General features: G+C 49.2%; 1 protein-coding gene across 3 annotated transcripts; it reads right to left on the bottom strand.

The window, feature by feature from the left end:
- Positions 1 to 288: 288 nt before the first annotated feature.
- On the bottom strand, positions 289 to 13,758 carry ENC1 (ectodermal-neural cortex 1). Of its 3 annotated transcripts, none has more exons than XM_070517947.1 (3): positions 13,627 to 13,758; positions 6,859 to 8,677; positions 289 to 2,841 (listed from the first exon to the last, which is right to left on the bottom strand). In XM_070517947.1, the coding sequence occupies exon 2, from the start codon at positions 8,662 to 8,664 to the stop codon at positions 6,895 to 6,897; it is 1,770 nt and encodes a 589-aa protein (XP_070374048.1). In that variant the 5' UTR covers positions 8,665 to 8,677; positions 13,627 to 13,758; the 3' UTR covers positions 289 to 2,841; positions 6,859 to 6,894. The 3 variants fall into 3 exon arrangements, with proteins under 3 accessions (XP_070374048.1, XP_014685585.1, XP_044633955.1); XM_014830099.3 differs by lacking the exon at positions 13,627 to 13,758 and adding an exon at positions 12,187 to 12,595; XM_044778020.2 differs by lacking the exon at positions 13,627 to 13,758 and adding an exon at positions 11,291 to 12,062.
- Between the last annotated feature and the right edge of the window lie 11,749 nt (positions 13,759 to 25,507).

Here is a 25,507-nt window from a genome sequence, read left to right as displayed (position 1 = left end):
ATACTAAGTATGCAGCCTTAACGTGGTACAGCACATGACTTTTTACATTCTAAGCTACAAATAACTCCTAATTGAGGGATTTTACTTTGCTTAAGGAAATATTCTAAAAGGTCAAAACTTTTACATATTTAATGTGCAAAATTGCTTTCACAAATATATGTGACTAAGTGGTGAAATAAAAGACATTCCAGAAAATTGACATGATCCTCCTTTTGATTAAACTAGAAAAGGCACAAGTGTTCAGGGCCTAAAATGATGTTGGATTCAAATCAAGACCCATACACACAATGAAGAGAAAATCTCTAATAATTTATTTGACCTTCAGTTTCACATTGTGAAAAAAAAAATAACAGTTTTACAAAACCTCAAAAATGTAATCGTAGCAAACAAGGAGATATGAACACGAACACTTCACTTCTTCAACGGACACAGAACTCTGTACGTGAACCACATATTCAATAGCCCAGAGACGGACGTTATTCAGCTCTAATCATTCCTATTCAGACAGGTGTCAAGCCCAGAGAAAAGGGGGCTGCACAATTACACTGGAAGTGGAAGGCTGCCCTTTGTTATCCGTTTCCACAGCAACCAGTCCACAGAATAAGAACCACCTTCTCTGTCTTACGCCAAGGTTTTTGTGTGCACTGTGCTGTGAATTGTGTTTGCTTCAAAGTGTGAGACGTTTCACAGGGTGAGAATGGTCAAGTACTGAGCCCAAATGCCTACATCAATTCAAAGAGTGGGAGTCCAGAAAGTTCCCTGCAGGCTGGGGGCCCACCTGACCACAGCTCCCACTGGCTCACACACAGTAATTAACAGAGGATTCAAGGACAGACCACAACTTTGAAACAGCTGCAGAAAATTCATCAGGCTTTGAGAAGCCATGCAGTGACATACACATCTCGGCAGATTTGCATCATAAACTACAGAGCTGTAACCGCCACAATGCCGCCAGGGGACAATTAGACATTTGCATTGCTTAGAACACATCTAGGAGCCAGGGACTGACTGCTGGAAAGCACTGTGATTCTTTCATTCCAACAGCTCGCTTATTTTGGTCCAACTACAGCCCACTTATTCATGGCACGGACGGACACGTACCATTAGTCTAAAGTATTCAAGTGGAGAGAAATGTTAAGGATTTATCTGTGATTAGACAATGCAAACACACTCACAATGTAAAAGGGTGTCATCAGTCTTAAACCCTATTTTCTAAAAGTACAGTAACGTGAGAAACATGGATGCAAGCAGCGCGCGTGGCAAACGCTGGTCTTCCCCAGACGCCTCGGAGGAAGCTGAGTCCAGCACGAACACCTATCACGGCACAAGCACTTGAACTAGCAAAGAAATGTATTCACAGCCAACTCTCACCTACCCCAGAAAACCGCTCCACAGGGGTCGCTGCTTACAATTCTTTGGTGTTCTGTGGCCAAATGTGTCACTTCTGTGCACCAGAGTTCTTTTAGAGACTTACCTAAGGGTGAGCTCTAAGTACACATTGTCGCCACGTGAAGGCGGCCTTGGAGAACTCCTGCACTTGCTGAGTCGGACGGCAAGAAGAACGAACAAAGAATCCACATCAAGCAAATCCGGTGAGCGAATTCATCTACATCTGCGAGAATTTGGGTTTTTTCCCCATTAACTGTGGTTACGGCAAAGCAGTTTCATAGGGTAATAAATAGATAAATAAATAAACTTTGGACAGTGCCTTTACCTGTGCCCTATATACAGAACTATTCCATAGAATTTTCCAGGATTTCAGGATATTACACAAAGAAAAAAACTGCAAAGCGATTTGGTCCTTTCCAAATTTCAGTAGCTGAGACTGAAGGAGAGAATCAGGAAGGAGAGGGGCAGAAAGAAGCCGCCCTTGACCCACGAGCCATCGGCGTAGCCAGAGCCCAGGAAACCCCATCAGAACCAGTGAATCCACGAAGAGGGCCCTGCACGCTTTCCCCGCCTCCAGGATGTAGTTTATGTTCCCATCTGGTAATCCTTCCCTGTTTCGACATTTACAAAAACCCCCTCCCCAACCCACCCTCCAGTTATACTCCTAATTGTAACTCCAAAGTTTTCGTTTTTGTGCAGCAAAGCACAACACAACAGCCACAAAATTGTGCAAAACGTACAACCATTCACACATGTCCATACACGTGAAGACAACCGTAAGCATTGTTTCAGCATGCAGGCATCAAACAATAAATAGCTAAATCTATAACAAACTTCTTAAGAGCCAAGGGAAAGTTTAAAGTCACTTATAAATAGAAAAGCACATCTACCAAACAGCTACCAACAATGTCCCCATTGTTCCGAAGCCTTCCCGGGGAGCACAGCCCCTCAGAGATTAGCGGAGAGTCCAGTGGTCCTCACTCTGCACCAGCCCCGCCAGCTTTCCCTCCTGGCCCCACAGTTGAGCTTTCAATCTCCAAACAGCAGCTGGTGTAGACGCTTCAAGCCTGCTCCTCAGAGAGAGGTGACAACCATTTCAAATTTTACACATCGATGGTGGAGCCCGTGGAAATCAGATGCTGAATATAGTACAGCGAGGAAAAGGTCCGGCTTTTCTCTCCCTCAGAGGGGCTGATTAACGCTGACATTAATCCACAAGTACAAGACAAGGACTAGATCACAGGTTCATTCTTTCCTATTTAAACCGTGTGCGATTCACCCCGAGAATCCCACCCCTCCCCCACCCCGTTCCTTCATGTCCAGTTGGAGCATTTACAAGGTGCAGCGGACTGAATTCGAGTCTTGTAGCAACTTCCTTTCCTTCTTTCTCTTCATTAAATTTCGCCTCTCGAAAGTAAAATCTCATCTTGTCTCAACGAGCGATGGAGTGAGCTAAAAGGAGAAAAAAAGGAAAGATCTTTGTTAGCAGCCTCACAATCTAAAAACAATATTAAACTCAGGACAGAGCTGGTCAATGTTGCTTCTAAAGGTCTTAATTTCACATTCAGCAGGAACGGTGCAAAGGTATTTAAAGTGCCGGCCTTAAACGCACACACACGCGCATGCAGATGGCTGGCCCAACAAAACTGATGGAGTCCAAAGATCTTCACTCCCTTCCTAACCGTACGTATGTCCAAGTTCAAACCTATCCACGCAACCAGGTGCTGTTAAGTGTTGCCATCTTCTGCTTCCAACGTTCATAACTCGTCTCCATGGTTAAAGAGCCACCAGAAAGTGCTCGCCGGGGGGTCAAGAGATTCCTGTGCCAACCCTTCTCGGCCCATTTACCAGAAAGGATTCCACACCACATTTATTCACCATATAGAAGGCAGACATATTAATCCTCTTATTTAAATGGATCTCTGCTGTTCATTACAGCAGAAATGAGTCTCGCCTCCTTTCACACGACGACATACCAGGCCTCATCAGCCCAAGGCTGGGGTTTATTCTCAAGTTCATCAGTCCATACTGGGGAGACACCGGCTGCGGTATGCAGCGTTAATATCTACAGAATCTGCTGACATCGAGCATGAAGGTAAGTTCAAGGTGCCACAACCACGAAGTCTGAGTGTGTCACGGGAGCTGGCACCTCCTCCCACTACCCACCCTCCTCACCTGCTGGAGTTGAATTTTACACGGGCAGATTTTCAGAAGCCTTTTGCCTTTCCAACTCCCTATCTGCTCTCGCAGCACGCTTCCAGCCCCAGTGTAGGCATCTGCACCCCTCCTGCCTAAGGTTGGACAAAGGGAATTCAGGAGGGCCGCTCATTACTTGTACTGAATTCTTCTCGCTTTTGTGTGTTCAGAAGTCTGATTCATTTCATTAGTTGTTTCTTTTGGCAGTTTCGTAACAGTGATTCAAGCTTTCAAGGCATTCCTTAGACTAGGTGTCATCTCCCCACCCCCACCTCACTGTAACCTAAACATCAACAGGCGGCCAAAGGAATGTATCTTCGTAATACTGTGACATTTCAAGATGTTACATATTCAAACAGGAAGAAAGGAAGGGAGGGGAGGGAGGAAGGAAAGAAGGAAGGAAGGAAGGAAGGCAGGCTCTAAAAAGGGAAGAAACAAAACAAATAAAAATCCAAATGCTGTCAGATTGGGGCCACACAGCACCATGATTGGAGAGCCATCAGAAGTAATTTCCTTTCTGTTGCTCCTACCTGCTGACAGAGCAGCAGGAGACAGCGACAATTTCCTTGGTGGATGGGCTTTTAGACCCAAGGACACTTTCTGTTCACATTTTCTGTTAATCCAGTTCCCACCGACATCTGGAGCAAAGAGATGCCGGGAAGTTGCCGCTACTCAGGACTGATCCCTACACAGCCCCTCTTTGAGTCACTCCACCCAGCGTAAGTGTTTTAACACTATCTTCTGTGTAGTAAACTTTAGAAATTTAAACCAACATCCTCCCCGTCGGAAACTGCAAGAGTGGCTTTGATCAGGCCCCTGCTGCCCTTTAAGAAGGCAAAACCCGCCCTGTCACATTTCCTTGTTACGTGCTTGACTCTCTGCTGGCAGCACGAAGGGCGGAGAGGATGCTGTTTCACATATAATCTGACACTTCATTCGCTCCATTTCCCAGAGACCGGAAGTGTGTGATTAGGTTCAAATACCCAAGATCGGGTGAATTCAAGTGTTTGCCAACATACTCACTCTGGACTGAGAAAGGAGGCACCAAAAATGAAGTATAAAGATCACAAGCAGATAGTCAGGGAAACCACATTCTCCCACCACACACAAAGCGAATTCTTCCCCTGCAAGCTGAGGTCTAAATTGAAGGGAGGAAAGAAAACTAATGTATGGAACACAATACACGCCAGGCGCTGGGCAGGTCTATTCAGCGCTTTCTTTTTTTTCCTCATTTACCATTCACCCAAGTCTGAACCAGGACAGATCCAGGGGAAGAATAATTCAGATCACTCATCTGATGAAAAAGCAGCCTCAAGTCCAGAGAGGCCCAGGCTCTCCAGCTGAGAAGGAGAACCAGGATGCACACGTGGTCGCTCTCTGCCTCAAACTCCTTCCCTTGCTCCAAGGATGCCAGCCAGTCTACCAGTTACCATTTTGACGTCCCGGCACCATCGCGGGCAATTTTCATGGCTCTCCTATGCAAATATAGTCAGTTCTGGACTAACACCCCACTTACTGAGCTGTTAATTGGTGCTTTTGCCCAGGAGGTTCTTGAAACCGGCCTTAGAGTTGAGTTGCGCACTCATATCGCAAGTGAAATAACCACTGTCGGAGCATTTGTTTATTCAGGATTATTGAGATGCCGGCAGGGCTGCAAAAACCAGTTTGGTGTGGGATGCTGTTAGCCCGTCGCTCCCCAGGAGGTTCTGGCTGTTCCTGCTCCTCTGAAGGAGTCTCATTCCAAGGAAACATTCTATCATTAAGAACTCTACTAACTGAAGTAGGCTGGAGGAGATAACTGAAGAAATGAAAAAAACCAGAAAGATTAGATGGGAAAGTGAGGCCAATTTTCATGGTGTTTTAAATGAGCTGTAAGAGATGAGGAAAGAAAAGCCAAATGAGTCAAACTCCCTCTTTGCTGAGCTTGCAACGACCCCTAGATTTCTCTTTTTCCCTAAGTCCCCTTCAAAGGTGTGAAACATATGAGAGAAAACAGAGGCACGAGTTGCCAAGTAATGAGTTAGCTGTCACTGTAGTCCCCCGAAAGCAGAGTTTTAATTTTATTCTATTATTACTAATAAGCCCATGAATCACCAAAACAAATCAACACGTTTTGTGTGCTCTGTCTACACTGAGACATGCTTAAGTGATTCCTGGGGCCGATCCTCCGAATGCTCGAAAGCAGTTGAGTGACCATGAGCTTCACGAACACTGAACTGTGGAGGCCTAGAAATTGTTTGAGCCAAGAGTATTATATACTCTTAAGCACACAAGACAACCATTACGTACAGAGATATATGACACAGAAACACAACTTCTGTTAGCTGTGACAACAGGGTCAGCCTGACGGATTAACCCTGAGAAGCTGCAGTAAGGGCTGTTTAGACGGCTCAGAGCATCCGCACGTCGGACGAATTCATACAACGCAGGTGCAAGCTTTCCCCAGGACAGACCTAGAGTTCTCTGAAGTTAATAAATGCCCTACAGGGAGCTATGTTTTGAAATTTTGGAGAGAATAAACTAGGAATAAAGCAAAGCATTCAATTTTCCAAACCCTACTTCATTCTAGAAAGGGTTTGAGGAAGCTAAGTTTGAAATATCTCCCAGGGTGACAGCCACACAAAGCTCAGGTTTATTAAGTGGCAGCTCAGCATGATGCTCAAGTACTGACGCTCTGGAGCCAGACTGTCTGGGTTGATTTCTTGATCAACCCTACCACCTACTAACCTCTATGACTCTGGGCAACCTGCTTCAGCTCTGTGTGCCCCAGGTTTCCTCCTCTGTAACGTGCTCCAGTAACAGTATCTCACAGGCTGTTGTATTAAAGGAAATGATCCACAAGAAACACACGGCCCCACCCCAGGCACACAGCGAGGGCTCAGTCGACATCAGCTGGCGTTACTAAGACAGGTCAGCGGTTCTCAACCCGGCTGTACATCCGAATTATCGGGAAACCTTCCAAAAATACTGATGCCGGGGCCCCACCCAGACCAAACGAAACCAAGTCTCTGGGATGGGCAGTTTTTGAAAAGCTCTTCAGGAGATTCTGAGGCTCAGCAGAGGCTGAGAAGTACCGGCTGGTGTTATGGGGGGTTGCAGCTGTGGTCAACACACTGTGTAAGTTCTAGGGGTCCAAGGTCTTTTATCGTTATAGTTTTTGTAGGACTCAACAGTCTAGGCTGTTATACGGATCACGTCTCACTCTACATATGAACTTACACAGCCAGCTTAATTACATGCATACTTACAGCTACAGCTCAGCTGACCTCTTACCTCGTGCTCACTCTCTTTATGCAGCATGTGCTGCGTTTAAGAAGGCAGATGTTTCCAGGTGCTGACAAACGCAGTGGGAATCAGCGAGTACGGGACTGTGGTGATGCTGTTCCACACGTCCAGCGTCGGATCGTAGCAGTCCAGAGTTTTGCACCGCTGAATGCCAAAGTATCCTCCAACCACGTAGAGTTTGTTCCCGGAGGCCACAGCGTGGCAGCTCATGCGCTTCGCGGTCACGTCTCCCACCTTGGTCCACTGGTAAGTCTCGCTGTTGAACTTATAAGCAGAGCAGGCGGAGAACTCTGTATCCCCCCCCATAATAAAAATCTGGTTGCCCAGCACGGCGGCTGCGGTGTAACGCCAGGGCTGGGGACAGGTGGCTGGTACCGTCCACCTGTTTTCACACTGATCATAACACTGAACCTTGGGGAGCTTGTCGTGACTCACGCTGGTACCTCCGAAAGCAAACAACTTGAGCTTGGCGCTTACCACTGCAGCATTGCTGACGCCTTCTCGGAGCGGGGCCACCATGGTCCACTTGTTGGTTGTGGGGTCATAATGTTCTACTTGCTTCAGGGAGACTGAGGGTGAGGCCGGGAGGCAGCCGGTCGCGGCGGTGTGACCCCCGACCACGTACAGGCAGTGCTTCAGCTCAGCAGAGCCGTGGCCAAACCTGGCCACCAGCATGGGGGCAGCTTTGGACCACTCCTCGTGCAGGGTATCGTAAACCCAGACATCTTTCGAGACTCCATTTTCAGAGCCTCGCCCCCCAGTAATGTATACTTTGCAGCCAATTGCACACGCACTGAACTCTTTTCTTGGGCTGGGGATGTCAGCCTTGGGAATGATCTCTTTGGCCTTCTGGTCGACGAGATACAACTTGTCACACATGAAAGTCTGTCCTCCCAAGAGGAAGAGGGCGTGGCCAGTTTTCCGAGGCCGGGCGCAGAGGCTGGTTACCACGCCGTCGTTCTGCAGGATTTTCAGTTTGCACCTGATGGCCTCTTCCACAATCTCCTTGCTCTTCCTCTGCTTGGTGATGAGCTCCTCCATGGCCACGTTCTCCATGAGATAGATGGCCGGCAGCAGAGCCAGCCTCACCGTCTGCAGCAGCTCTGGGAGGTAGCAGTAACGCTTCTTCAGGTCGTAGCTGATCCAGTTGATCGCAGACTCGTACACGAGCCTTTCATCTTCTGTCTCCAGCTCTTCACTGGACAAGAGCTGCACAACCATGTCCTGGGGCAGCTGGAGGAAATCTTCGTTCTTCCTGATGGTCTGGAAGTTGCTGAGGCACATTCTCCAGGAGAGTTCGTACAGCTTGGTGCACTGGTGCGCGTCGGACAGCAGCAGCATGCCCAGGCAGTTGGTGGGGTGCAGGTTCTTTTCCAGGAACTCTGCACATGCATCCCGGATGTCTTGAAACTCCAGCATGTCGCCAGCTTCCAGGAGCGATTCCGCGTTTTCTTCGTTGATGATGACCCGGGAGGAATACGCGTAGTCAAGCAGCAGCTCCAAGACTTCTGGGTGGATGGAGTTGTCGAAGTTGACTTCGCTGTCCTGGCTCTCCTTCAGGCCCCCGCTGAACATGGCTTCAAAGTAGCGGCTGCACGCAGCCAGCACTGCCCGGTGACAAGGGAAGGTCCTGTTTCCGGCATGGAGAAGGACGTCGGTGAAGAGGCGCTGCTGGCGTAAGAGGTTCAGGTGAGTGAGGACGCTGTCAGCATAGGAGGACTTGTGAAACAGATAGATGTTGATGGAGCCGCTGCTGGCCCGGGACTTTCGGTTCTCATGCACGCTGACTGACATTTTGTTTCCACTCCTAAAAAACAAAACAAAACCACTGATGCTCCTGATGTTCAGAACAGCAAAACAAAAGCAACAATCATTTCGGAGAGAAAAAAAACAGAACACTTTGCTGTTGGCCCTACTGCCTACTGTTTTGAATAATGGATGGCCATTCTCGTACAAAGTCAGAGACAGCCACCTGGAAGGAAAGGCATTCACTGTAATACTGTTGAGCTATTTGAACTATACACTGTTTAAAAAAAAAAAATCACTGCTTAAAAGCAGGTTCATCTTGGAAAACCTGATTGCCAACTCTCAGGATATTGAAGTCCTTGAGAGCATAAGTCAGCAAAAGCCAAGAAGAGCGAGGTCTCGTTCTCGCAGCTCCCTGTCGGTGTCCAGCTGATTCACCACAGAGTACTTACATCGCCAGGCCTCCAGCTCTCGTAACGCCATGATGGGCACCGGGTTTAATGCCCTATGCAACACAAAGCCATGTGTAAAACAAATACCTACTAATTAATTCCATTAAGGATTCCTTTGGTAGGCTCCAGTCCCCCTGCACATCCAGTGAACGGGAAATGTGACATTGCAATCACAGGCTTGGGCCAACTTCTGCAACGATCAGACCTTTGCTCAAACGTTACAAATAGTTTTTAACCAGACAGCTTTACCAGTACCGAGTCCTACAAGAGCCCCAGTATAAACACTACCATACACTCATCAGCAGGCTTTCGTGAAAACACAGAACAGATTCTGGCCACAATCACCACCCATCTTTCTTGCTCTGGAAAGCTTCCAAAATGAGGATTTGGGCAAATAAAAGGAAGAATATTTTGAGTAGAATACTCATGAGTGCTGTTTTTCTGTTCTTCCTGCTTTATATCAATTCTTAGAAAACCAGCTGCAAGAACAAAGGATCTGTCCGCCCCCTCTTCTGACCATATAGAGCATGGCCAGGACCGTTCCCATGTACCTGCAAACGCCGGCACCTGCAGAGAGGGCGTTCAACATGCAACACTGCTGTATCTAAATCAAAGCACACGCACACACGTGTGTGGCTGCATCCAGGCAAGTGTGTGCGTCTGTGTTTCGCCAGCCACTGTTAATTTAGGACCACCCTAGAATTTATCCGCTGACTAGAATGGTTTCCTCAACATCTAAATTGAAACTACAACAGAATCAAATGCTATCTTCAGCTTTCTCCAGTAAGTAAACTGTAGGCTAAAGATATAGGAGATGCCTATTACTCATCTTCAAAAATTGAATCACATGCTTTTTTCCCTCTTTAACCCTACCCCTCTATTACCTCAAAGGGATAGAGCCCTCAAGAGGCTGCCGGTCAAAGGATTCCTAAGGAAGCTGTTTATCCCGGAAGGGCAAACCGTGTGGTTACAGTATCTGCTGCAAACACAGAACAGCCAGTCCTTGCAGCATGGCTGAAAACCACAGCCTCCTTGTTTTCTTACCCATTCAGGTATTTATTTTTTAATTTAATTCCCAAGAATTATTAATAAATGCAAATGAGTGACTTGCCACAGATTCACCGGCTAGACCCTAAACTGCACCCCCAGCCAGCTGTGTGGGCAGACAGCAACAGACGCAGGGCCCTAACCTGCCTCTGACACACAGGCCACATACCAATGGGGGATGAAACTTGTTTTCCTTTATTTTTGCAATGTAACTGTAACTTTTCATTCCGAGTAAACACGGCTTAGTGGAAGAAAGTAAGCCACAAAGTCTCAGGGCTCTGGGGTTAGGAAGACCTTACAAAGCACCCATTAGTCTCCACTTGGAGCTGGGAGACGCCACGTGGTGAGCAGCCCAGTGCCAACCCACCTCAAGCTAAGGAGCTAGAGGCTAGTCCATTTGAACCAATGTCCAGTGTTCTGGAGAACCACCCAAACGACCCAATGTGAATGCACCAGGTTTCCAAAGTGTTAACCCAAGTGCTAGCATCCCCGATGCGTTCCCACTGTAGCTGTCACTGGATCAGTACATTCAATCTGAAGTACTTTCAGGAAGATTTTAAGTCCAAACCTCAAAAGATGGTATAAATACTTCTATGCCTAACATAGAAACTTGGAAAAATTTGAAATGAGTAGCTATGTTTCTTTTTTTAAGCTAATGCTTCCAAAGCAACCTCAAAAGCCGCCTGAGCCGCCTCCTCTCAGGCTCCAAGAGGATGCAGCTCTGACTGAAGAATGAGGCCCCCTGTACAAGGTGGGTGAGCACCCAAGTGTCTGCACCTGGGGCAGGAACCACAGGGGGTCTGCATCTCTCTGCACCCTGTGTTTATGCTCCTGTATTTTCCAGGTTGGCCCATAAAGCCAGAAGGAAGAGTCTAGCCTGTCATCTTGGATTCCATCCACATGGAGAAGCAGGTCACAATCAACATCCAACGTTCTCACAGCAATATTTGATTAAAAGAAAAGGGAAACTTGAAGACCCAAGAGAAACGACTTGCTTTCTGGTTTAAAATTATGCAAACAATAAAATATCAGCAGAAACCTTCTATCCAGTCACCAAACACACCTTCAACATGAAATGAGTCATCCTTCGGGCATTTTTTAAGCCCCCAGAGAAATGATACTTGCATGCCAAGTAAGTCGCCAAAAAAAAAAAAAAATGCACACATGCACTTAACCTGCGTCTGCAAAGAAGACGGAGAAAAGGGCTGCTATCATGCTGAACATCAAAAGGGCTTCCAGTTACAGGAACTCCAGTTCACTGGAGACTCCTTTCCAGGCTCCGCCTCGGACGCTTCCTGGTCCCCTCACATCTCTTCAGGTTTTGAACGGGATCTCAATGCAACCAAAGGAGAAACTACACAGATTTTCCCGGGCATTTATGTTACTGACAACAATGGAACATTATAAAGATCTTGTTAACAAGAGAAGCACTCTACCCTCCAGTTCTCTATACCACCTGCAACGCTCTTTAACGCTGGCCATGCCTTCGAAGGCGACACCAAATTGCATGCCGACGAGTTCAATGGTTCGTCTCCACCCCGCCCACCAATTCCTATCCTTTCAAACGAACAATGTTACACTAAAGGCCACATACTTGCATGAGAAGCAACACTTTTCAGAAACCAGTTTTCATTCATTCCCTGCAGACATTCCTGCGCAGCGCGCGTGCCCCCACAAGGGGCGTCTGCGCGCGGCCCCAGCGCTCCCCGTGCCGGGCAGGGTGCAGCGTGGGCCAGCGATGCCGCGCGCTCGGCCCTGGAGGCTGCAAGTCGGGCAGCGCGACCTCACGCCCAGGGAAGCGCTGCCTTCCGCGGGGAGGGTGGTGATCGTCCCCGCAGCTCGCCCGGGCGCCGCGCCGCCCAAAGGGGGCCCCTCCGGCGATGCCCGGCTCCTGCCCGCTGTGGGCGGGCAGCGGCGGACACCTAGGTCTCTGCCCCAAGCGCAGCTCCCCACCTCCGCGCAAGCCGGGCTCCGGGGCGCACGCACGCCCCCCGCGACCACACCCCCGCAGGCCACGCCGCCCCTGAAACCGCGGCGCCCGCAACAGGTCCGGCGCACCGGGGGAACTTACAGCACAGGCGACCGGCCGCCGCGCACAACCAGCTGGGTTCTGGCCTCGGTCACCGGGCGCGGAGGCGACGAAGCGGACGTCTGAGCCCCGGGGAACGGCGGCGACTGCCCGGGCGAAGGGAGCGCGCGCGGGGCGCCAGCCGGGGAGAGGACCGCGCCGGGGGCGCTGCTCGTGGCCGGCTGCGGCTGGCGTTCGCCGCGACCCGCGGAGCGAATCCCGAGCGAGTCTCGGAGCGGAGCGAGCCGGCGGCTGCGGCGCCGCGGAAGGAGGCGGGCTGTGCGCTCGGGGGAGGGAGCTCGAAAGCGCCCTGCGCACGGCGGCCGCCTGGCGTCTCGTCCGGTCTCCGCAGCGCCACCGCCGCGCCGCCTCCTTCCCGGCTGCCCGAGCAGTCTGCGCCCGCCGCCGCGCGCCCGGCTATAAGCGACGCGGCGGGGAGGGGAGGGGAGGGGAGAGGGCGCGTATGCAGAGTGACACCGGGGAGGAGGGGGGAGCGCGTGGGGGAGGAGGAGAGCTGGAAAAGAGCGTGTCGGGGGAGGTAATCGAGAGAGGAAGCGGGGGAGGGGGCTCGGAGAGTGGAGAGAGACAAAGCGGACGCGGCGTCTCAGCCACTAGCAGCTGCAACCCTCGGGGACCGCGAATAAAACAAGTTTTCCCGGGTCGGAGTGTCTGCGCCTCTCTGGCCCGGCCGGGTTAATGGATAGCCCGGAGCTGAGGGACCCTCGGCAGGGGAGCGCGGCCCCGAGCTGTGCGCTCCACGCCGCCGGAGCCCGCGAGCTGCTCAGGAAGGGGTGGCAGGGGCGAGCTGGGTGTCCGCGGCACGCGCCCTGGGCGCTCACAGCCCGTGCGGGGGGTGGGACACGTGGACGGAGGACCTTGGCGAGGGAAGGGGCACTAGTTTGGACACTGCGGGGACACTGCAGGTTGGGCAAAGCTAGGACGTAGGGTTTCTCGCTGGCAGGGGGCAGACTCGACCCCAGGCGTTGCCCGGGCTCTCCCTCCCCACCCTGGCGGGCGCGGCCCGGCGGCTGGACTCTGCCCCTCGCCGCCCGGAGCGGTAGCGGCCGGCGCGGGCCGGCGGGCCGCGCACCACGTGCTTCGCAGCCAATCGCCGCGGCTGCTGGATTCAAAGCGAGCTGCTCGGCGGAGCGGCCGCACAGCCTCCTCTCCCGGCCATAAAGCCTTGGTCGCCCGCCCAGACTGCGCCCTTCCTGTCGTTTATCGCTCGGTTGTGTTAGTTTGGACTTCAGCAAAGAAATGGCCCGGCACACGCTTTTGAAGCGCCGCCTGCCACCAAAAGGGAAAGCAATTCGAAAAATAATCTCGCATGGCGATCACTATTTATGAGACCGATTTTTGATCTTTGCTCCAGGGCGTGTCCCTCCACCTCTATTTTTTATTAGATATTTGGAATAAAGACCATGAATGAACTGTAGAGCTTACCGGTCCAGCCCCCTCGCTTTACAGGTTAGGAAACTGAGGCCCAGCGAGATGTGAATTGTCCAGCTCGAGGTCACACAGCCAGTCAGCAGCGGCCCGGCCCTGCAGCTCCAGGGGGCACCCACGACGGAGTTTTCTCCAGTCCCCACTCCCCCACCTCCAGCTTGCTTTTCAATACTAGACGCAGAAATGGTTTCAAGAAACTGGGGAGGCTCCGCCTGGCGCTCCGGGAGTCCAGAGGCTGCTGAACCCAAGACCCTGCGGGTTCTTTATTCTAATCCCGCTTTCCTTCGCCCGCGGCCCCTCCTGGTATGCGCGCTGAGAAACTTCGCTCCTTGCAAAGAAAGAAAGACAGTGCCCTCTGAAGTCCTTTGTTAGCATTAACTCGGTAGGCTCACCAGGAGCCTTTACAAATCTGTTTCACATTTTAATTTTTTTATGCAGAGTCTGGGCTCGAGGCTGCTTCACAAAGCGAGAGAGGGGTATCAATTCACGGTGAGAGCCACGTGCGGAGATTCTGGGGCGGCGCCGCCAGGCGACCCTGATCCTGAAGGAGAGGTGGATGAAGTCAGGGCAGACAAACGCACGGGCGCGCTACAGGCACCAGAGAGAGGTGCTGAAAGGCGGGGGGTGGAAATGTGTAGCTATTGCACATCTGGCTTTTTAAAATATGTTCTGTAGCCTGTGGCCAGGTGTGAGGGCAGCTGCTCAGAGGGGCCTCAAAGGCCCCTCCTAGAAGCTCTTTGTCTGGGTTGTGGGTCAAAAGCGAGCATGTCGCTTCGAAGACCAAATGTTAGTGTCTTCCATTCTGGAGGAGATATTCTGTTTAAATTAAGAGATTAACACTTTTTCTCCTTAAGGAGAAGTATTTCCTTCTTGCTTCAGTCACTTACCAAACTACCTGGACCTCCAGCAGATGACCCTGCTTAGAAATACGACGTGTGCTCAGCTTTGTTGGTTGGCCAGGGCTTTTTCCCCAGGAAGGCAGTGCGCTAGGAAAAGGCATCGGTTTCTGTTGCATCTTTACCACCTGGAAACGGCAGAGTGTCCTCAACCAGGGGGACAGCAAAATGTATTTCTCTTTGCAAACAGCTTTGCTAAGCAGGCCAGGCTGAGAAAGGAGTGCGGTCCTCCGAGCATCGTGTCAGCATCCGCCCCTGCCATTTTCCTCTGCGTGTTCTACCTGATGTTGCCACCACTCCTACACTTCAGGAGAAGAGAGGGAAAAGAAGTCGGAGCCTGGAAAATCTTGAAATGTATTCAGTGACCATATACATTAGCTTCACCTGCCTCGGGGAGCATGAGCCAGAGAAAAGAAACGAGCTTCTGAGGCTTATAAAAACTGAAACACATTCACCTGTAGAGAGACACAAAACTACACTTGCATTTTGGGGACCATGTGTGCTGCCAGTGACCTCTCACAGACTGTACACTGGTTTGCTTGTGCCGACGTGTGACAAGTTTTCAGGCCCGTGGGCAGTTTCTAGTGCTTGTTTCCCAGCTCGGGTGATTTGCAAGTTAGCATATTCATGATCACAGCAACTCAGACTGTTGTTCCTCCAGCATCTCTCGGCCCGTCCTGAAGACAATTCTGATTGCTTCCCTCACAGGAAGACAAGGTTGTACAGAAAGAACTCTCTGGACAGGCCTGTGATCAAAGGACGGCGATAGACATAGTAGAAATCTGAGTTACAAACGCCCCAGGAAACACTGTGGACATCCCTGTTGTACAATGGCCACCACCTCATCAGGATGCTGGCCAGTCCCGTAGGCCCGTGGGAGCTGGTCTTCGCCTCTGCCTGTGACACCAAACCAAGGTCTCATTTTTAATGCTATTAAGATGCTGTGCCCAAGGCTGTGGCCTTGTTATCTCCCTTAACAACGTTATTTTGTTAGGCTGCAAAATAAGCAGCATGGGGTTAAATGTATTAGCTGCCTTCAAACCTAATTTATCTTCATTCCTTCCTAATTTACACCCGGGCTGAATTAATGAGAATGATTTAATTAACATGGTGCGACCGTGGTACCAAGGACGGGACAGCTCGGGGGGTTAGACCAAACAGCGGGCCAGGCGGCTGCCATCCTGCCTCCTGCGGTCCCCTGGAGCCCCACCCGACTTCCAGACGTGTTCCCTGCCGGTCTTCCAGTGTCCTCTTTGTTCTCTGATGCGCTTCCTGAATCTGCGGGAGGAGCATGGCACAGCGCTCCTTCCTGGTGTTCCTGTGAGGTGAGCCTCGAGGCCATGGCCTGTGGAGTCAGTGTGGCAGAGGGGCCGACTGCCAGCCAAAGCTCCTGCTCTTCCTCCCTGGGGTGAGGTGCAGGGAAGTGGACACCCAGCCAGGGACGACATCCCACGGCTGCTCTTACATTTGGGGCCAACACCTGGGGAAGGAAAGGAAGGGCTGCAGGGGAGGGAGCGGGAAGCCGAGCCGGCATGCTGCCTCAGCCAAGGCCTCTGCTGACCCACGGCGAGCTCTGGGCGGAAATGACCCTGCACAGTTGTCCCTAGTTAAGGCGAGAATGCCAGGCTCTTATATGGCTGCGTTACAAGTTGCTGAATGCAGGCTGCCCAGGAAAGGGGCCACGGCCTTGGTCAAGGGGGTGCTCTGCCACAGACGCCATTCTGATGGGCGGCCAGCTGGGTGCATCGGCCGCTGGCACCCCCAGCAGCTGATGGAGTCCTTTCTTCTCCAAGGATGCTCTGAGGGGCTCAGCGCAGGGCCCACTTGAACGCTTCCCTGTAACGCAGAGACACAGGAGATGGAGGCCTCGGGGCCTACCAGCAATCCTCTTACTTTCAAAAAAAGGGAGACATTTTTTTTAAATCTGCCTATTTATTGAAAAGACAAGGATGGGGAGAGAGGCAGGTAATCATACATGAAGTTATCAGCCTTGTGTAAGTCCGTGATTTTTCTCTCTGGGGATGAATGAGGTCTAAACTGATGGTCCGTCTTCTAAATTTTGGTTTGCCACCTTCTGCATTTATGTCATTTTAACTGTATTTGTGTTAAATGTCTGTTACGATAAACCTCGAGCATATGCCTAAAATTGTATCCAAATTGGCTTGGTCCTATTTTGGAATTTCACTTGGTTCCTACATCCCTTATTCGTGCCACCACTTTCTGTGGGTTGTAGGATGGCCTTTTCACTTCACAGCCCGCTTGTCGGTTGCTGTGTATGTGAACACGCTGACTCCTGCATTACGACTTTTACAGGAGAGTTCGTGTGAATGCGTTTTTGTGTCCTTTCAGTGCCGATCTCCACTGTCGAGAGCCTCTGTTCAGAGGCATTAGAGCTGGAAGTTCATTCTTCCTTTGAGGCTCCGTCACCGTCCACAGCCCGAGTGACACTCTGAGGGGTGGACAGTTTATTGGCTGCTTACCGGATGGCAGAGGGATGCATTGGAGCCCCTTTTCCCTGGTGTCACTCCATCAGGTCTGGCTGTTAGTAAGTCAGGCAGTCTGGGCTGCTCGCGTGATTTCTACTCCAGGGCCCTCCAGGACAGCGATCTTTACAGCCTGCTGTAGGTTGTAGATTTTAGGGTCAGGATTTAAAAGCAGCATTTATTATTTTCTCTCTGATTGCAAAAGCAATGCATGGTTGACATTTGGAAAAAAACAGAAAAGTAAAAGAGAAAATTAACCATAAACCCCCCATTTGGAGATAATGACACTAAGTATTTAAATTCTAGTCGTTCTTTACCCGCGTGGTGGTTTATTTTTAGCGGTTAAGTGGTTGAGGGCAGAGACTCTAGAACCAACCTGTTTCTACATTTACTGGTAGCTGGGTTTTTGGGGGGCAAGTGTGTGAATACCTCGGTGCCTCAGTTTCCTCTTTGCAGTATGAGGGAGTATCCGTCCCTGCTCAGAGCTGTGTTTTGTGGGTTAGATAAACCGCATATGTAGCACACGGGCTGGCTTGTGGCAAGGGCTCTAGAATGCTAGCTTTTGTAACGACTCCTTAGTAAGAGGTTTAAGGAGAGTGGTGCTTCTGCAACCCCATGGCATTTCCTCGTCACTCTCCTAAATAAAAGTGACATGAATCCTTGTCACGGTTCGTATTTCCAGTCTGCCCAGCAGCACCGGGTCAAGGGACACTTCCTGTCTTGAATGAATTTACATATTCTCCTGGAGGGTGTAGTTGAGGCTCTGCTCTTCTCACACGCCCAGTAAGTTGACAGCTTGGGCGATGAAAGCTCAGATTCTTGGGGCCTGCCTCTGCCTCCTTCTGGCTCTCGTTGATACTGTCTTCATACTTTGTACTGGGGCCACTGGTCTTCAGTTGATGATGGAGAAACAATTCCTTACTCTCCATCACCTTAAAAAACTAAGCTGCTGCAAAGGGAGAGGTATTTAAGAAATCACACTTTTAAAAAAGCAGCAGCTTGGGACCAGCCCTGTGGCCTAGTGGTTAGGTTCAGCACAATCCACTTCAGTGACCTGGGTTTGGTTCCCCAGGCACAGACCTACATGACTTGTCTGTTAGTGGCCATGCTGTGGCAGTGGCCCACATAAAAGAAAAAAAAGAGGAAGATTGGCAAAGGATGTTAGCTCAGGGCAAATATTCCTCAGCGAAGAAAGAAAAAAAGGCAGCTAGTTCTATCTAGAGAAGGTAGCCAGGCCTAGCCAGAGCACAAGTCGGATATGGGCCCTGCTTCTTCCTGCCCTGTAGGTCACTGAGGTGCACCTGGTGAAAGGTTGACCTTCACAGCCCAGGGGCATCTTAAACCATTTTTCCTCCTATTTTCCATAATCTTTTGAGTGTCCCAAGGCTCCTGGATCTAAACTCTTAATTTGTTCTAAGTAATTACCACATTGAAGAATTGACTGTTGTTCCAAGCGGTGAAAATGAAGCCTTTGTTTTGCCTCCATGTTTTGCTTCCAGGGCAGGATGCCAACCTCTGAGCATGTCTAGGCATGAAGAAGGGACCAGAAGAAGGGACCTTTGTGTCCAAGAGCTTGTACCTTTGAATGAATATTAAAAGGATTTTATGACTCTCTGTGAGTACAGATGACACACTGCATACAGTTCAGCTTGGACAGGAAGCCAAAATCAGGAAGCTGCATGTTAACATTGCCAGAATGAAGAAGGAATGAAAAAGGAGAGAGAGATCTGATGAGGTACTGTTCTAAACAAAGTTCCTGTAACTGTTTCTCCTTGTGATTTCTTTTTTTTTTTTTAGGAAGATTAGCCCTGAGGTAACATCTGCCAATCCTCCTTTTTTTGCTGAGGAAGACTGGCTCTGAACTAATTTCCGTGCCCATCTTCCTCTACTTTATATGTGGGACGCCTACCACAGCATGGCGTGCCAAGCGATGCCATGTCCGCACCCAGGATCCGAACTGGCGAACCCCAGGCCACCGAGAAGCGGAATGTGCGCCACCAGGCCAGCCCCTCTCCTCGTGATTTTGAAAACACAGCATGAGCAAGGTTATAAACCCACATACGCACGGTTCACAAATTCCCCTTAGCCTCGTGAGTAGCTTTAGAGCGATTCACTGTGAAATCCCAAGTGAAGTTGGAAGACTTGCTATTTCTTTATCTGAGGATATTTGGAAATATTGAACTATCTGGAGGAAATGGTAACATTTTTTAAAAATTATGTATATTCAGGGGCTGGCCCCGTGGCCAAGTGGTTAAGTTCGCACGCTCCGCTGCAGGCGGCCCAGTGTTTCGTTGGTTCGAATCCTGGGCGCGGACATGGCACTGCTCATCAAACCACGCTGAGGCAGCATCCCACATGCCACAACTAGAAGGACCCACAACGAAGAATATACAACTATGTACCAAGGGGCATTGGGGAGAAAAAGGAAAAAAATAAAAATCTTTTAAAAAAATTATGTATATTCAAATTGTTATAAATTCGTTTTCACACCCACAATTAGCTGAGAAGTTGTGGTTTCATTCATTCATCCAGCTAGTCAATCAGTCAGTCATCTCGCAGATATCGCTTTATGGTGGGTTACTGTTGGTTAAGACTCCGTGCTGGAGAGAGTCTCCAGTGCCCTAGGTTTTCCAGCCTCGCTCGGTGATTTGCCTGCAGGGTCTCAGCTTGCCGTCAGCATACTGGGCTTTGCATTTCAAATGCGTCTCCTTCAAACTCTGAAAACTTGGAGAGAAGTCTTATATGGCAAACCTGAGAGGAATGAGGGAGGAAGAGCATAAACAGAGGCCAAAAAGGAGCTGAATTTCTGTCACTCTTGTTGACTGTCCATCTGGAAGAGACCCAGGAGAGAGCAGACCACCTGGGCTGTGAATGGGCTTCTTCAATGGCCATTTTTCACCCAAGGATTATAAATAAAGCCATTACTGTCTCAGTAAAAACTGGCCTGTTGGAAATGGTAAAGTGGCTCCTCATGGCATTGGCCAGGAGAGGAGAAGGCCAACCCCACCGGCAGAAGCAGGGGCGGGCAGCAACACTGCCCCTCCTCACCCTCAGCACAGACCTCTGCTTTCGAGAGGTTCTCAGTTTGGCCACAGCGCAAGGAAGCATCCCAGGGCCCCCCAAACTGTGCATCAGTTTCTCCTGCACCTTTTGTGGGTCACTTGTGATGCCGAAAATGAGCAGGAGCACCAAGTTACGCCTGATTTTTCAGACAGTGGTTTTCCAGGCGGATCCTTGATCAATTTCTTCCGAATGCATTTTCTCTGCTCATTTGTGTATTTTTAAAATTCCATGCACAATATTGCATGACTTAAAAAATATTAAAAATTTGTCCGTAGCAGGACTCTTGCAAAAAATATGGAGATTTGACAAATTTTTAATATACCTAAGAAATGAAACTGCCAGCCCGGACAAAGCCAGGAGTGAGACGCAGGCGCGGGCCCCGAGACCGCAGCCCAGGGTTTGGGTAGAGCAACAGTGCCCTCTGCTGGCTGCAGCGAAGAACCGCGTGCAGGAGAGGCCGCCGCGGTCCAAGTCCTCGAGATCCGTCCACTGCGCCCCCAGTTCACAGCACCGTCCCGTGCCCTTGACGTTTGCCACAAGGGTAGGTCTTCTGTTAAGCGTTCTTATCGCAGTAATAACACTAAGTACAGACAGCAGAGGGAATTTGGAGGCGATGGGTTTATTCGTAGCCTAGATTGCAGTGATGGTTTCACGGATGTATACTTATCCCCAAACTCATCAAGCTGTATACATTATGTACAGCTTTTTATATGGCGATCATACCTCAATAAAGTGGTTTCTTAAAGTAAAAAAGTTTTTTAAAAAATTCAACATATCGGAAAGAAAAAGTGAAAAGGTGTCTAAACTCCGCCTCCAGTGAGCAATGCCAAGGGTGACCCGGGTCGGCCAGTCCGCAGCTGTGCGGTGCTGCTGCTGTGCTCTGTAGGCAGCATCCCGAGGGGGAGCTGGGCCGTCTGGCTCCTCAGCACAGACCGGCCAGTGCCAACCGGCCAGTCCAGTGCCTTTGCCTCTTCTGCACACGCTGCCAGCCGAGGCGGTCCCCAAGGCTGCCGCAGGGGAACGGTCTTGGAGCTAATGAGAATGACTGGAACCCCTGACACTTACTTAGTCTTATCGGTGCTACGCACTGTGTACGCCCATCTCGTTTAATCCCGGAAGCCAGAACCCAAAGCGGTTCCCATCGCACTGGAGTTGCGTTTTTCACCGCTGACCTGCTCTGCCTCCACTATTTTCTGAGTAGCTAAGGCCTCTGCTTTTCTGTCCCTAGAACGCCAGCCTTGGACACTGGCACACGTGCATGGGGTTCACAAGCGCAGGAGAGGGAATGGATTCCTTGATGTGCTTTGCTTTCTGTTGGCAGGTCTGATAAAGGTGTGACAGGTGAGACGCGGGGTCAACTGACTAAAATTATGTAGGGTTTTTTTACATCCATTTTACATCCATAGTTGATTAAACGTCTTCCCAGATCATTCTTTCAATCTGGCAGACTCTACACACTAGAGGTCAGTACATCAATTCACAAGCAAAATAATGTCCTAATCAAATTGCTCTGTTAATTCAGTTCAGACATAGCTTCTTAACTATAGAATGAAGCACGGTTTCCCCAGCTACGATCAACCTCCCATACTGAGAGTCGCTCTTCTGCCACGTCAGAGTCTGCGATCCACGTGTCTGGGAGAGCTCTGTGTGACCTCCCGGAAGGATGTGGAGAGAAAATGCCATGGAGAGTAAAGGAAGCATTTACCTTCTTGACTATAGCTGGCAACTGTGGCATCATGGTTAAAAACCCAAGGTACACGGATTCTGCTACAGTTTAAAGTCTCTGTTGGACAGCAGTTTACAGCTGGGAAGGACATTGTCGCCAGTGGGCCTGGAGGCTCCCTGAGCGTGTGATGGGGCTCTCACTCCTTGAAGAAACCGAGCACAAGGAAACCTTAGTTGTCTAGAAGCCAACTCACTAGAATGACTAATAAAATATTTTCCCTCTCCTGAACTTTTAGAAGAAAGATGCTAAGCACAAGAAAATATGTCCCTGTTGGAGCTTTCTTTTCAAAGCAAATGATGTCTGTCTAGGCAACAGATCAGGAAGTAATGTCTCAGACTGGTGAATCAGAACGAACAGTGTACGGAGTGGGGGTGAAGCTGAAGAGAAAAGAGAAGCGGTTCCGTGTGGCTGCCTCTGCAGAGTGGGCTGGAACTGACCGGGGCGGGGAAGCTGCTACCTGTCCTCCTGTCCTATTGGATTGCACATCCATGCACACTTACCGCTTTGATTAATGTTAGGAATTTTTTAAAGTCAACTTCAAAAATAAAAATATTATTATTATTTTTTAAAACAACGCCCATTCATTATCTCACGGTGAGTCAGAAGTACCAGCACAAACTGGGTCAACTGGGTCCTCTGCGCAGGGCCTCCCGAGGCTGCAGTCACGGCTCGGCCAGCCTGGGCTTTATCCAGAGGCTCCGAGGAAGACGCCGCTTCCGAACTCGTTTCAGGTTGTTGACAGAATTCGGTTCCTTGAGGTTGTAAGACCATAGTCCCTGCGTCCTTGACACGTGACCCGCTTCATCTTCAAGCCAATGATGGTGCATCAAATCCTTCTCATGCTCAGAATCCCCAGCTTCCCCTTCTGCTGCGTCCATCTTATTCCCTCTTCTGCCTCCTTTTCTGCTTTAAGGGCTCATGTGATTACATTGGATCCACCTGGATAATGCAAGATACTCTCCCTATGGTAAGGCCAGCTGATTAGGGACTTGATTATATCTGCAATGTCCCTTCTGCCACATCGTATAACATAATCATGGGCATGACATCAGAGGGCCGAGACCTGGGGACCAAAATTCTGCCTACCACTCAAGCTTACTTAGGGGGATGAAATCAACAGTCCTTTGGAATGAATTGAAGAGACAATAATTACACCCTTCTTCCTTGAAGACAGATGCAAGTGGAGAGAAGTTACAGCTGAATACCAGGTAACAGGCTACTGCTGTTTGCCAGCTAGTAGCATGAGATGTTTTGTAGGTCTGGTACATGATGGTGAGTAATGAGAACTCACGATCAGACGAAGAGTGGCCTGAGCTCTGGTCCCAGCTCTGTGGGTTGTTAAAAACAAGACAACAGGCCCAAAATGGAGTCACTTATGCTAAGTCCCATGTCACCAAACTGAGACTCTCCCAGAAATGGAATCTGAAACCAGTCAGGCAGGAATGGCCTGATCTGTCATCTGCCTGACGGATACCTGCCATCACCTAAAAGAAGGTGACCTTGCAGTAATCAACCTGCTTGTTTTGGCCCATAACTTCCTTGTTCCTGCTTGTTTTGCCCCATAACTTCCTTGTTCCTGCCCGCTTCTGCCTATAAAAGGCTCTCGTTCTGTAGAGCTCCACAGAGCTCCTTTCTATCTGCTGGATTGGATGCTGCCTGATGCAAACAGATTTCTGCTCAAATAAACTCTTAAAAATTTGAATGTGCCTCAGTTTATCTTCTAAGAGGATCCCTGGACAAGTCGGTCCACCTCGAGAGGCCTTGCTTTCCTAATTTGTAAGAGGAAGAAACTGAACCAGATACTTTCTTCCCCCAAAATGTTATTTTTAATGATACAGAGTCAGCATAGAGATGGCTTAATCTCTTAAAGTGATCTAACGTCTGGACCTTTTAGGATGATTTTCATAAGGCATTGCAAAATTCTCGGGCGTCGGATAATAGGGCCACTCCCAGACAACTGCAGTTTTAGAGTGCCTTATGCTTTATGATCCTCAAATATCTTTGGCAAGCTAGATATTATAATTATTGGGCCCCACTTTCCTGAGGAGAAACTGAGTCAAGGAGAATAAATACCTTGCCCAGGATCCCACAGTTGCTGAGTGGTGGTGTTACAGCCTGAACACAGGTTCTTTTGGCCTCCATTAGCCTATCAGAGCACCTTTGTCTTTTTACCACCAGGTGTCCAGTCCCTAGCCCGGCGCACAGTAGAAATACAAGAAGTATTTGGAGAATGAGTAAATGAATGGTCTAACCAATGAATGACTCTTCCAACTACCTCACAAAGAAATATGCAAAGTATGCTCATTGCTCCCTACTTGCTAAGGCAAGAGACTCCAACAAAGCATTTTAAGTAGACTTTCAAGTTGGGCTAAACCCAGATGATTTGCCTTACATTACCTGGAAAACCCCATTTCCAGAATATTTTGCTTCATCAGAGTTTCCCTGGATGCTTCCTGAAATAGGACCACATTCAGAGCCACAAATTAGAAGAAAGTTCCCTGAAACCTCCAAACAAGGACCGTCATCAGCGTCTGATGAATGAACCTCTGCAAATAGCTTGGGTCTCCTTGGAAGCATGGGCCATTCCAACTGTGAGCTAACCAGCATCTCTGTGCTTTTCCTCTCGAGATAAGAAGTGTTAAATCACCCAAAGGGCAAGTCACCCAAAGGTGAGGTCATTTATTTCTGCTCCCTGGTGAGCAAGTGGTCTGTTCCTTGGTGCTACACGTGATAAGACTTAGGTAACGGAACACCAGAGCACATTGCCACTGGGGCAAGGTTCACGGTCAGCAGGGGTGGCAAATTGTATCCTGCCAGTACATGTCCTCCTGTTCGCCAGCTCCATGGGAAAGTACCCTTATGCCAGACAAGCCAGGAATCCTCTAAAAAGGCCAACCCTAACTTATTTTGCTTGGTGTAATACTTAACTCTGGAGTGAGGAGTCCACACAGCAGTTAAGTTAATGCTGACTTTTTTGTCAGTAGCTAATACATATACACAGATCCCTTAGAAGCAATAATTAATCTCCATGTACAGTCACACCGTGACCCAGAGTGCATCAAATCCTCTCAGTCAATGCTGTGAGGTAGAGACTAGCACCCCTGTCTTGTTAGTGAGGAAGCAGAGGACTGAGGCCCTTTAACCTGCCCCAGAGCCCACAGTCAATAAATGGCAAACGCCACACCCCAGACGGTCTCATTCAAAACCTGTGTTCCACGTGTGGTGATGGGTTATAATTAGTCTCTGGGTGGTGAACATGATTTAATCTACACAGAATTCAAAATATATTTAAAAAAACAATAAAACCTTCATCTATTCAAAAAGAAAACCCTCTTCAAAAGGAAACATTAAAAAGTGAAAAAGTAAGCCAACTAATGACAGGATGTATTTACATTACCTAATAATGCAAAGGTCTTATTATCAAAATGTATAAAAACCTCTTATAACATCATAATTAGGAGACAAATTACCAAACAAAAATGGGCAAAAGATGCTCAATATCTCTAGTCTTTGGGAAAATGCAAAATAGAACACAATGATGTATTACTGCACGCCCCTTGAAGAGTTAAAATTAAAAAGATTGACAATACTAAGTATTGGTGAAGATATGGAGCAAATGAAATTTTCACGCATTTCTAATGGAAATACAAATGGTATGTCTACTTTGAAAACTAGTTTTCCAATGTCTTATAATGTTAAAACACACTTAT

Source organism: Equus asinus, chromosome 9 (genome assembly GCF_041296235.1).
Source record: "Equus asinus isolate D_3611 breed Donkey chromosome 9, EquAss-T2T_v2, whole genome shotgun sequence".
In the NCBI taxonomy this organism is placed as follows: Eukaryota; Metazoa; Chordata; class Mammalia; order Perissodactyla; family Equidae; genus Equus; species Equus asinus.
The sequence above is the reverse complement of the archived record's forward strand: the minus strand, read 5'-3'. Positions and strand labels throughout refer to the sequence as shown.